Source organism: Glycine soja, chromosome 15 (genome assembly GCF_004193775.1).
Source record: "Glycine soja cultivar W05 chromosome 15, ASM419377v2, whole genome shotgun sequence".
NCBI lineage: Eukaryota > Viridiplantae > Streptophyta > Magnoliopsida > Fabales > Fabaceae > Glycine > Glycine soja.
The window spans coordinates 18234177-18246902 of record NC_041016.1 but is presented as its reverse complement, the minus strand read 5'-3'; the positions used below and the strand labels follow the sequence as shown (position 1 = coordinate 18246902).

The 12726-nt window shown below is 29.9% G+C and overlaps 1 protein-coding gene across 1 annotated transcript; it reads left to right on the top strand.

Annotated features, from left to right (window-relative positions):
- The first annotated feature begins 5860 nt into the window (after window positions 1-5860).
- Window positions 5861-7431, top strand: LOC114387627 (E3 ubiquitin-protein ligase ATL4-like). The gene has a single exon (XM_028347834.1). The coding sequence runs from the start codon at window positions 6065-6067 to the stop codon at window positions 7100-7102; it is 1038 nt and encodes a 345-aa protein (XP_028203635.1). The 5' UTR covers window positions 5861-6064; the 3' UTR covers window positions 7103-7431.
- Window positions 7432-12726: the final 5295 nt, after the last annotated feature.

Sequence of the window (12726 nt, the reverse complement as noted above, 5' to 3'; positions counted from 1 at the left end):
CACATCATATAGTCACACTTTGTGCATGTCCTTCATGCTTTACATGCCTCATGACACCTAAGCACACTTAGTGGAGAATCTTGGATTAGTGGGTTGAACCATAACTGAAATTCACTAATCATAATTAGTGAAATTATGGCTCCACAAATTCAATTTCAAATTCAAGTGAAACTTAGGCTATAAATAGAGGTCATGTGTGACACTTAGGCTATAAATAGTGGAGAATCTTGGAATTGAAATTCAAATTTTCCTCCAATTTTGTGTGACACTTAGGCTATAAATAGAGGTCATGTGTGTGCATTTTTTTTCAACTTTGATCATTTGAAAATTAAACTTCAGATTTCAGAGCTCTTTTAGAGCACAAAATTTCGTGTTCTTCTCTTCCTCTCCCTTCATTCATCTCCTTCTTCCTCCAAACTCTTATCTATGGTCTCCTATGGTGGTGAGCTTCTTCTAGACTCATCTTCTTCTTAAAGTGGCGTCGCCTCTCTCTCTTCCTTCTCCATTCCGCTGACGTTCATCTTCCAAGAAGCAAATAAATCCATTGATGAAGAAGATCCTAGGCCTACAAGCTCCAATGGTTCTTAAAAGACATAAAAGCGGGCTTTTTTAATATTCACTTTAAGTCCGGAAGCTTGAGAGAAGTTATCCAACATATGCTTAATTAGACGAACCTGGGATGTTGGAACTTTTTTTTTATTTAAAATAATTAACACGGATGTATATTAATTATAATTGGTGCCATTAAATGCACAATTTTTTTTGAAAAAATTGTATGACAATCTTACGCCTAGAATGAGCAGGAAAATATCCCCAATATATATTACTTTATGTATATATAATTATTATAATATTTTACCTATTAGACAAAATATATGTATAAATTTATTATGAAAAAATATGTATATATATAAGATTTATATAAAAATATAACATAATAAATATAATATACAGTAATATAATTTATACAATACATAAATATAATATAATAATAATTTTGACACATAAATTTAAATTAAATTTTAATTAAAATATTAAAAAATAAATTATTATTCTTATTATTATTATTATTCAAATCTTTATATCTTTGTATCTTTATATAAAGTAGAAATGAGGACAACTATGTAATTAATATTTTCTTGCTCATAAGGTTATAATAGTAATTTTATGTGTCATTTTCTCACTCATAATTTGTAGGGTAAAAGTATAATTTATGATTTCCCGCTTATTTTAAAGTTAAAAATAGAGTTTTAATTTTCCCATTTCAGTATTATTTTATATAAACGGAAGGTATGCTGAATTTTAATTCAATCAATGTGTATTACATTGTCAAACAAATTTTGTGATTTCTCCCATCGATGCCTATTTTAGCTAAATTACATCTACTATGATGTTTATTTAATGCATTTGTTATCCCTGTTTGAATCCAGGCCACCAAATATAGTTTAACTTACTATTAATTGACGTTAGTTATTACGTAATTCATTAATTAGAGAAAAATGTGCTTTTTTAAAAAATACTTGTTCCAAAATATTAATTAGACTAAATGCTCAATTAGCACGTAACACGTTAATTAGAAAATATTGCCAAAATATTTTTTAGCACTTAAATTGAATCAGTTAGAGAATATTTGAGCCAATTAATATTAATTAACCGTTTGATTCAATGAAACTATTTTTTACCATGATTTTGACCAAATAGTTCCATAATTAAATAAAATGAGGTTTTATCCTATATTTGTGACGCTGTAAAAAAAAAATCTTATATTTGTGCCGATTAATATGTTAATGTATGAACATTTGCTACATAAAGCTCCCTATATATATATATATATATATATATATATATATATATATATATATATATATATATATATATATATATATATATATATATATATAACTCACTGGACATTGGTTGGGGACAATATATTAGGAGATTAACATTTGAATGATAATTAAGTTAAATATATATAAATGTTCTGATATAAATAATTTAAATATTTAGACCGATTTAAATAAAATCTTTTTATATTATTTATCATGTTAATTTGGTTAGTGGATTGTAGTTATTTGTAATTTTAATATTTATTTGTGATTTTTACTATAATTTGGAGAAATGAAAAGACATTAATTTGTAAAATTGAAGGGACACTGAAGCAGAAGTCTGTGAATACTACCTGATATTGATGGTCTATCTAAACTCCACATGTTATTGTACGATTACTTCCTCTCCCCTCCCCCCTTTTTTTATCTGTCTCCCCCTTATTTGAAGATTTGAAGAATCATTTTTGACACAAAGCATTCATAATATTATGAGATTGTCAGGTTTTTTTTTTTTTTTACTCAAATTGTCTATGAAGAATCATATAACTTGATCATATTTTAATTTTTTTTCTTATGTAACCATTTCCGATTTAATTTTTATCTCTCATTCTGTGATTCATATACTTTGTTTCTATTCTATTTTAATCCAGTGCAATGACTCCAAGAATTATTCTGATCGAAAAAATGGTGTCGGGAACGATAGATTGGAAGACAAAGGTTGGAATAATTTGTTTGTGGAAGTAATCAATAAAATAGGAAATTACATACATCGATAATCGATAGCTACAAACTTTCATAAAAAGAAAATCCTCATGTTTGCGAATTTTCATTGTTTATTTTAAAAATCAAAACAAGAGAAAAGGAAAATCATAAGATTTAACCCTCTAATCTTTACCTTTGCCTTTTCATCGTTTATTGGTTGCAGAATTATATATGAATAGTACGAGAAGAGATGCAGAATGATAAATACGTGTAGGATGGTATGAATTCATCAAGGATAAGAAATCTTACGTTAGAGGTGTTTTTGTAGAATGAAGATCCTTATGATTTATATGTAACAATCATGGGGACTAAATAGATGTGTACAGGACTTAAAAAATTATTGACTTTTCATTTTGGTAATATTGGAGTGTTTCTTTTATTAAAAAAAAACTTAGCAAAGAAATCATAACAAATTTACGCTTTCTTTTTTTAAGTGATTAAAAATATATTATATGAAACTTATACTTGATCAGTGTCTTTAAATTCTCTTTATTTTCGTTACGATTTTTATTTTTATTAAAAGGGGATTTATTTCAAATGAAGTTACACTAAACTTATAAATGTAAGCTTTTTGATCAGTTAAGATTTTTTAAAATAAAAAAATAAGTATAAAATAATTAAACAGTGAAATTAAAAGCAACTGTATTTTACTTTATCAAACTTATAAACTAATTGTATAACAGATATTAACTAATTTCAATTGAGATTTTTAAATATACTGTATTTACCTTAATTTATATTTATATCCATTTATCACATGATAATTTTATTAAAGCAAATTCATTATGATGATTAATTAATATATTTTATGTTAAAAAAATCTTAGATTTATAGTTAATTTTAATGTGTATAATATTTATATGAATCATGTTTAAATTTATTTTTATATCAATTCATTTTTTTAATTTGAAAGTATAAAAAATATATTTTTAAATTATTATATATTCTAATTATGTTTTGTTAATTTATATTTATATCCCTCAGTTGCACCGATATACATACTAGAACAAATTTATTAAGTCATTTTTTATAATTATTAATTTTTTAATATTAAGAGACTTTTAGATATATATTTAAATTAAATATATACAATTTTTATATAATGATGTTTATATTTTTTTTATATCAAAATATTATTCATTTTTTAATCTAAAAGTATAAAAATTATATTTTTAAAACATATTATATTGTATTTATGTTGGGTTGATCCATATTAATATCCATATCTCACACAAGTAATTATACTAGAACAAAACTATTGGGGTAATAAGTTTTTTTTTTATAATTATTTATTTTTTATGTCAACCGACTTTTAGATATTTATATTTAAGTTTAATGTATACAAATTTTATATTAATGATGTTTAAATTTCTTTTTATATCAAAATATTATTCATTTTTTAATTTGAAAGTATAAACATTATATTTTTTACAATAATAATTTTTTAAAAAAATTATTATATTCAATTTATGTTATACTAATCAATATTTATATCCATCCGGAGTATTCATATTAAGATAAATTTATTTGAGTGATTTTTTAATAATCATTAGTTTTCTTATATCAAAAAACTCTTAGATATTTATATTTAAATTTAATGTATATAAATTTTATATGAATGATGTTTATGTTTCTTTTTATATCAAAGCATCATTCATTTTTTTAATATGAAAGTTTAAAAATTATATTTTTTAACAATTATATATCGTATTTATGTTGCACAATCCATAGTTATATCCATTTGTGACATTGGTAGCCATACTAGGATGAATTGATTGAGGTTATTAATATATTTTATTATAATCAATGATATTTTATGTTAAGAGACTTTTAGATATTTATCTTTATGTTTAATATATACAAGTTTTACATGAATAATGCTTAAATTTTTTTTATGTCAAAAATACTATTCTTTTTTAATTGAAAGTATGCAAATCTTTTTTTAAACTATTATATATTATATTTATGGTGCACTAATCCATACTTATATTTATTTTGTGGTACAAATATCCATATTAGAACAAATTCAAGAGGATATTTTTTTAATAATCAATGATTTTTTTTAGGTGAAGAGATTCTTAGATATTTATATTTAAATTTAATTTTCAGTAAAAAAAATATTTAAATTGAATATATAAAAATTTTATATGAATAATATTTATATTTATTTTTAGGTCAAAACACCATTCATTTTCTCAATCTAAATGTATAAATAATTATATATTTTATTTATATTGTGTTAATCTATATTTATATCCATTTGTCACACAATAATCATATTAGGACAAATTCAATGGATAGAAAATATGTTGCGCTAAGAGACTCTTTGAAATTAATATTTAAATTTAATGTATGCAAAACTTATGTAAATGGTGTTTAAATTTCTTTCTATATAATATCCTTCAATTGAAAAGTGTAAAAATTATATTTTTAAACTAATATATATTCTTATTTTTTATAAGCTAACATGTATTTATACCCATTCATCGCACGAGTATGTATAGTAGCACAAATTCATTTGTGTATTTTTTATTATTATTGATTTTTTTATGTAAAAACACTCTTATATATATTTATATTTATTGTTAATATATACAACTTTTATTGAATGATGTTTAAATTTTTTTTATGTCAAAATATTCTTATCTTTTAAACTTTAAAGTATAAAAAAAGTTATATTATTTAAATCATTATATATTCTATTTATATTACACTAATTTAAATATAAAAAAACAAAATATAAATAAAATACTCAAATTTCATGTTTATCCCATGTATCGTAAGAATAAAAAATCTAGTATGTTTTAAAGAAATATATTTGAGTAATAATTATAATTTTAAAAAAACTTATATAATTAGTTAATGATTTTAAGAAAAGTAATTGCATAAAAAAATAAATTAATATAATTTAGTTAAAGTTATAAACTTTCATAATTTAAAAAAACAAATTAAAGATTAATTTTTAAAATTACATATAATAATAATTAATAAAACGGTAATTTTTTTCATTTAAACACAATTAATATTATATCTTATCATTAACGGATATATCAAATACTTGATAGGATTAAAATTTATTATATTTTTTTATCTTATTCTTTTTTTATCCTAGTCTCATATTATATGTATCATATCTTATCTAACCATAAAAGGAGCTCTTCAATGTCCCAACAAACCTACCGAAAAACAAGTAAAAAAAAAACGAAGATTATGTTAGAAAATAGGAGCCAGCATATGGAAGAAGCAACTCAACTAATATAGAACGTGACCACACTTTGGGAAAAAAAAAGGAGAAGGACACTCCTAAACAACCTGCTCTCAAACCATAAACATACCACCATACTAATGCCATCACCATTTACCAACTTTACCACTACAACCAAAACCAACCCAATACAACATCTCCTCTCTCTCTCTCTCCAACACAAACAAAACATACACATAACTAACCGCAACACATTACATATTTACATTACATGCTACCATTATTCTCTGTTAACTCAGTAATGGCTTCTACTTCTGATTCCGTTCCTTCTTTCACCGCTGTCGGATACACACGCACTGACGCTACTTCTCCACCAAACAACCACCACCTATCCTCGCTATCACACGTCACTCTCATTACCGTAACGGTCCTCGCCGTCGCCGTTACGGTTTCCTTAGCCTTGTACTTCCTTCTCCGCTACCGTAACAGTAACCGTTTTCGTTTCCTCCGTCGAGTCTCTCCGTCGACATCCGCCGCAGCGTTCTCCTCCTCCGGCAATCGGATATTGCCGGAAACCACTTCTTCGTCTTCCGTTTTCGACTTGCTCCCGACGTTCACCTTCTCCTCCATCACGCGCCGCGCCGACGCCGCTGGCGGCGGCGACTGCGCCGTTTGTTTGTCGAAGTTCGAGCAGAACGACCTTCTCCGCTTGCTACCTCTCTGCTGCCACGCATTTCACGCGGAATGCATCGACACGTGGCTTCGGTCGAAGCTCACGTGTCCGCTCTGCCGATCCGCTGTCGCCGCGTCTGAATCCGACCTCGCGATGGTTTTCCGGTCGTCGTCCGTCGCTGGCAGCGACAGCTTCCGGCTGGAGATAGGGAACATTAGTAGCCGCCGCGAAGGAGATATCACCGCCGTTGCCGGAGAAACGCGCGGAAGGTCATATTCCGTTGGCGCGTTCGAGTATCTCATTGACGAGGAAGCTGAGGTTGAGGTCGAGGTTGCGTTCGGTTTAGCTGACCGGAGAATCGTTTCCGGCGAGAAAAACGACGGTGCTCCGATAGTGGCTCCGGCGGATTCTCTAGCTGGTGAGGTAGGGCGTGGTGGTGGAAGTAGAAATGGTAATGGCTGGTTGAAGGATTACGTTGATCGTCTTTCGAATACGGTGTCGTTTCGGAGTTCTGGAAGCTTCTTCACTGGGAGCAGTCGCCGAAGCGACGTCGTTTTGGGAGGAGATTACGATGTAGAAGCGAACCGTTTCGGGGACGAAATCGGGGAAATGTTCCGATGGCTCTCAGGGGTTTGAAGTGTAAATAAACGGAATAGTTAGTTCAAATTTAGAATTTTGAAATTTTTTAACAGTTACATGATTACATGAGTAGCATTTTACGAATCAGATTATGAAGGTAATAAACCGATGAAATTGCAATTTGTTGTTTTTTTTTCTCTGTTATGTTTTGGTTCTTATATTTGAGATCCTAGAGATTTTAAAGCATTGCAGGATGGTGCAGTTGTTGATTTAATTCAACGGTTGATGCTTGTTTCATTGTTTGTATAGTTTTTACTTTGGTGCAAAAATAGGACCCTCATATGACTATTGTATCATGCAGTCAGTCTGTTTAATGTTGCAGAGAACTTCAGTATAAAAAAAAAAATGTTGCAGAGAACTTTCCATTTTGTCTCATTTGACTAATTCCCTGCAGCTGTTAATATTCTAACTGTGGAATTCTGAATCCTTGAAAAAGTTGCTTTAATTATCTATTGAAGTTAGGCATGAAAATTACTTTGAAAACTTATCCAGCATTACATTATAACTGCAATTTATCTTTTTTCTTCAGAGAACCAAATCTTACCACAATTAGGTTGCAGTTCAATTTTTTTTCAACTCTAGAGAATCCAATTCTCACAAGTATGTGTCTTTTTACTATTTGCTTATTTCAAAAATTGTATTCTCATCTCACGAAATCAGTTTATGTTATAGTTTTTATTTTAATGTAAAGGAATAGGTGAGCAACTATGAACAGGCATTTTTCTTTTCACTTTATTTTCTAAGGTCTAGGTGACTAATAAATAATTTTGGATATCATATTATCCCTTTTTAAATTTTAATAGATAATAAAAGGGGATTTTATGATCCAAAATGGGGATTGTAAGAGTATATTCCACAGCTTCTATTCTTGTTAGTTAATTTTAAATACCTACTGTAAAATTTAGGATTTCAGAAGCAAATTTTGAGTGAAGTTAAAACTAAGAAGTATCCAAAACATCATAAAATGCCCTCAAGATGTTTGTTCATAGTGCCCTTTCATGAACAAACATCCCACTGTGAATATACCCCCCTCAGAGTGAGATATACCCTCACCATCCCTCTTCCACAACCACTCATCAACCCCCTCCCCGCTTACTCTAGCTTGATCCAAAATGGCATAGAACTCCTCTACTAAACCTTTCCCACTTAAACCACTCTTCTCCATCTAAAATTCCACACTCAAGTTCCATATTCCAAATGACCCATCCTTTCCACCACCTCATCTCTGTTCGAAATTTAGGAAGTCTTGTAAACCTAGTTTCCTAACAAACATCACCCACCCAACTATGTTTCCAAAACTTTGTTTTTGCTCCATTCCCAGCCATCAACTCAACAAGATTATCAAACCAAGGATCTTGGTCCCCTCCACATGTAGACTTCAAGTCCTTCCACCACAATGAATGAAGTGAATTTTCAATTTGGACTCATCCCCTCCTCTTATTAACCTTCCATACATTGATTTTAACACATTTACCGACAAAGAACCTTTATTATGGAACAAATTCCATTTCCATTATGCAAGGAGTGCCTTATTAAAAATAGCTATCTTTAGCTCCCAACCCACCATGCTCCTTTGGCTTTCAAATTTGCTCTCACTTAATCTATGATATTTTCTCCCTCCCCTCCTCACAATCCCATTAAAATATTCAGGCTCAATGACACTTTAGAATAAACATTAGCACAATACAATAGAGAAATTGTGAATATCGAACACAACATGTAAATAAAACTAGGTAGGATTCTTAAAATTCAGGTGCCAAAAAATCAATGCAATTTGACCAGTTTGATGGGCCAAGTCGAGCCCATAAAATATTGGCTAAAAAGCAACTTGACCTATTTGCCCTGAATATTATATATTATTTTTAAAAATTTCATCCATTTAGGTTTTAAAAAAGTACCAACTTGGCCTTGCAATCCATAAGAAATTTAGACTTGCCTAACCCAATCTACTTTTACACCTTGGCTTGACATCGAATCGAAAACCCTTTTTTCCACTATATAAAAAATTACGAAAAGTAGAAAATCATGTATCATTTTGTTCCAAGCAAGGAGCACAAGTAGTGTTACTAAATATACTTTATTTTCTAATTCCTTATTCTCTTGATCCACACTTTTACTAACTTGAGTATTAGAATCTTTTTTCATGACAACCCACCTCACTGGAGTTTGAAGGGACAAAAGAAGACCATATTACTTCCTATATTAATTACCAGAATTTTCAATCCTTAGTGTTGATATTGAACATTTGGCACCATTTGTAGATAAATTGGTTGTTTGAAGCCATAAGGTCTTCAAGGCAAAGATCATGGCATTTTGAAGTCTAGTAAATTTAGGAAATGAATGGACCTGAAGGATTTGTGGGATCAACCTAAAAGGACTGACATGTGTTAGATAAAACAATCTTGGAGAATTCCCTTTTAAAAGGAATTGGACCCTTCTTATAGGATTATAAGAAAGTGGTAAAAATATTGACCTTTTAGCAAAGGTTTCTCCAACCTTTACCCCTATTGGGTTTAAGAAGCCAGAATACATTGCAAAAATTAAATTTAAAAAAAAAAAACAAGTGTGTAAATGATGTAAATATTCAAAATGTAACTTTGTGTTGTTGAGCATTGTCTAGTTTACCAAATCTCTCAAACACATAGCAAGTCACAAAACCTCTACTTGTTATTTGCACCATTATGCTCACCTTCATTAGGTTTTGAAACTTTCACCAAAGCTAAAAGTTGAGGAATTCTTAAAAGTTGTGTTTTTGAGGAATAAACTTGTGGGTTTGATTACATTGGTGCTTCCATAGTTAGCTCATTCTTTGTTCAAGACCATTGAAGCAACATTGCTAGGGTATGAATGAGTGACAATGAGTAGTGAGGTATACATGAAGCATTGGCATGTAAAGACTTGCACTCATGAGAAAATGGTGTAAGCATTGATTGAAGTTTGTTGTGATTCCCACATTGGTCACAACCATTAATCACCAAATAGTTACAAATAATGCATTTATGGAAAGCAAGAATATTTTAGTAAAGTTGTTTTTTTAGAAAAGGCTTGCAATAAACTAGTTAGAGAAAGTCATTCTAATTATGTTGGCACCACTCAATCCTAACTGAGAAAAATAAAGCCTAAATTATAAAATGGAATGAGTAATAAATTTCTTAATTATTATCAATAAATAAACATAATCATAATTATTAATGGTGAATGAACATAAATTTTTTGCATTTAGTGTCTCTTCCCTATCCATTTATATTTGAAGTACCTGACACACACTAGAAGAGGGGTTGAATAGTGTGAATGATAGAAACTTATTCTTTTGAAAACTATTAAAAGCTTTACTCAAAAAGATATCCATGGACAAAGGGTTTCATCCAATGGGTTCAAAATTACTCCATGCTTAGAAAACCAATTCAAAAAACTTGGATATGATAGTGTAAAAGTGACTTGAAGAAAAGAACTAGTTATATAGAAGCAGTAATGAAAACACAAAGATTTTATACCGGTTCATCCCAACTCTTGGGCTACGTCTAGTTCTCCTTCAAACCTTAAAGGGTTCCACTAATCAAATTTTTCATTACAACAAAGTATTCTCTATGTCACTTCTGGCTACAATAAGTACTCTTTAGGCCACTCCTAACACTACACTTAATCTCCCCCAGAAATTAATACTCAAGTATTCTTTGTCACTAAGCCACTCCTGCCTTTCACAAAAATATATGTTTGATAGAAAATTTATTCTAATCACTCAAAAAGTGTTTACACAGGAAGCTCGAACACAATGAAACTCACTAACTTAGCAAAGCTAAGATTCACACAAATTGCTCAAGTTTCCTTCATCCAATGTGTTGGATCAAGTGGGCTCAGAATAATTAAGAAGGGGAGGTTGAATTAATTATTACTAGACCTTTACTAATTAAAAATTATCCTTCTTAGGCTTTTATTATGTTGTTAAGAAAATAAAGAATAGAAAATAAACTTAACCAAAAGTAAAAGCAGGAATTAAAGTGCAGAGCGGAAATTAAAAGAGTAGGGAAGAAGGAGACAAACACACAAGAGTTTTATACTGGTTCGGCAATAATCCGTGTCTACATCCAGTCCCCAAGCGACCTGCAGTCCTTGAGATTTCTTTTCAACCTTGTAAAATTCCTTTACAAGCAAAGATCCACAAGGGATGTACCCTCCCTTGTTATCTTTGAACAACCTAGTGGATGTACCCTCCACTAGAACTGATCCACAAGAGATGTACACTCTCTTGTTCTCAGTCAACAACCCAAGTAGATGTACCCTCTACTTGTACCACAAAGGATGTACCCTCTAATGTGTTAAGACAAAGTTTTTAGGTGGTTAAACCTTTGAAACTTTGTGAATGGGGATACAAAAGAATTCTCAGGCGGTTAGTCCTTTGAAATCTTTTGTATATGGGAAAGGGAAGAATCAAAAGAATTCTCAGAGTGTGTCGTTTTGAATTCTTTGACAAGGGAGAAGGGAGACACAAAAGAATTCAGGCGGTTAGTCCTTTGTTCTTTTGGAAAAGGGAGAAGAGAGACACAAAAAGAATTCAGGTGGTTAGTCCTTGGTGAATTCTTTTTGGCAAAGGGAGAAGGGAATGAAAAAAGATGAATAGCACAGTTTTCAAGGTTTTGGAAAACCAGAAAACTTTGGAAAGATTTTGGCAAAAGGAAGAAGAAGAAGTTCAAAGAGATTCAGAAATCAAAGTGGAAAAGTTGTTGTCAAAAGAATTGTTGAATGAATAATTCATGAAATGAAAATCAAAGTGTTGCTTTTATAGACTCTTCATCTCTGGTCAAGAGAACCATTAGAAGAGTTATAACCTTTAGAAAAACTTAAAAACCATTCGGAAAGGTTACAACTTTTAGAAAAACTTGAAAACTATTGGAAGAGTTACATCTTTTGATTTTGTTCAGAAACTATCACTGGTAATCGATGTAATCGATTACACAAAGCTTTTTTGTGAAAAGGATGTGACTCTTCACAATTTAATTTGAATTCCAACGTTCAAACACATTGGTAATCAATTACCAAATCATTGTAATCGATTACAACATTTTGAAATCAATTGGAACGTTGTAAATTCAGTTGAAAGCTTTTTGAAAACCATTTTGCTATTGGTAATCAATTACAATAATATGGTAATCAATTACCAGAGAGTAAAAACTCTTTGGTAAAAGGTTTTGAGAAAAATTCATGTGCTACTCAATTTTTTGAAAAAAAAACTTTTTAATACTTATCCTGATTGAGTCTTCTCTTGATTCTCGAATCTTGAGTCTTAAATCTTGATCTTGATTCTTGAAACTTGATTCTTGATTCTTGAAATCAAATTTCCTCTTGAACCTTGAAGTGTTCTTAATTCAATCATGAACTCATTCTTTGATTCTTGAAGTCATCATCTTTGTTAACATGAAGTGTTCTTGACTTTTGAGCTTTTTGTCATCATCTTTGTTATCATCAAAACTGCTTGAATCAATCTTGATTCATCATGAAGCTTGCTTCTACACAGTGGACTAACAGTGTTACAACACTTGTTCATTTTGTCTCAACATATTCTCTTGTTTTTCGAAAACCTTAACATGAACATATTCAGGCTTTATATAGACTTAAAAGCTTCG

What these genes read in the sequence shown, in the direction of transcription:
- LOC114387627 (XM_028347834.1), top strand. Translation starts at nt 6,065, where the DNA reads ATGCTACCATTATTCTCTGTTAACTCAGTAATGGCTTCTACTTCTGAT.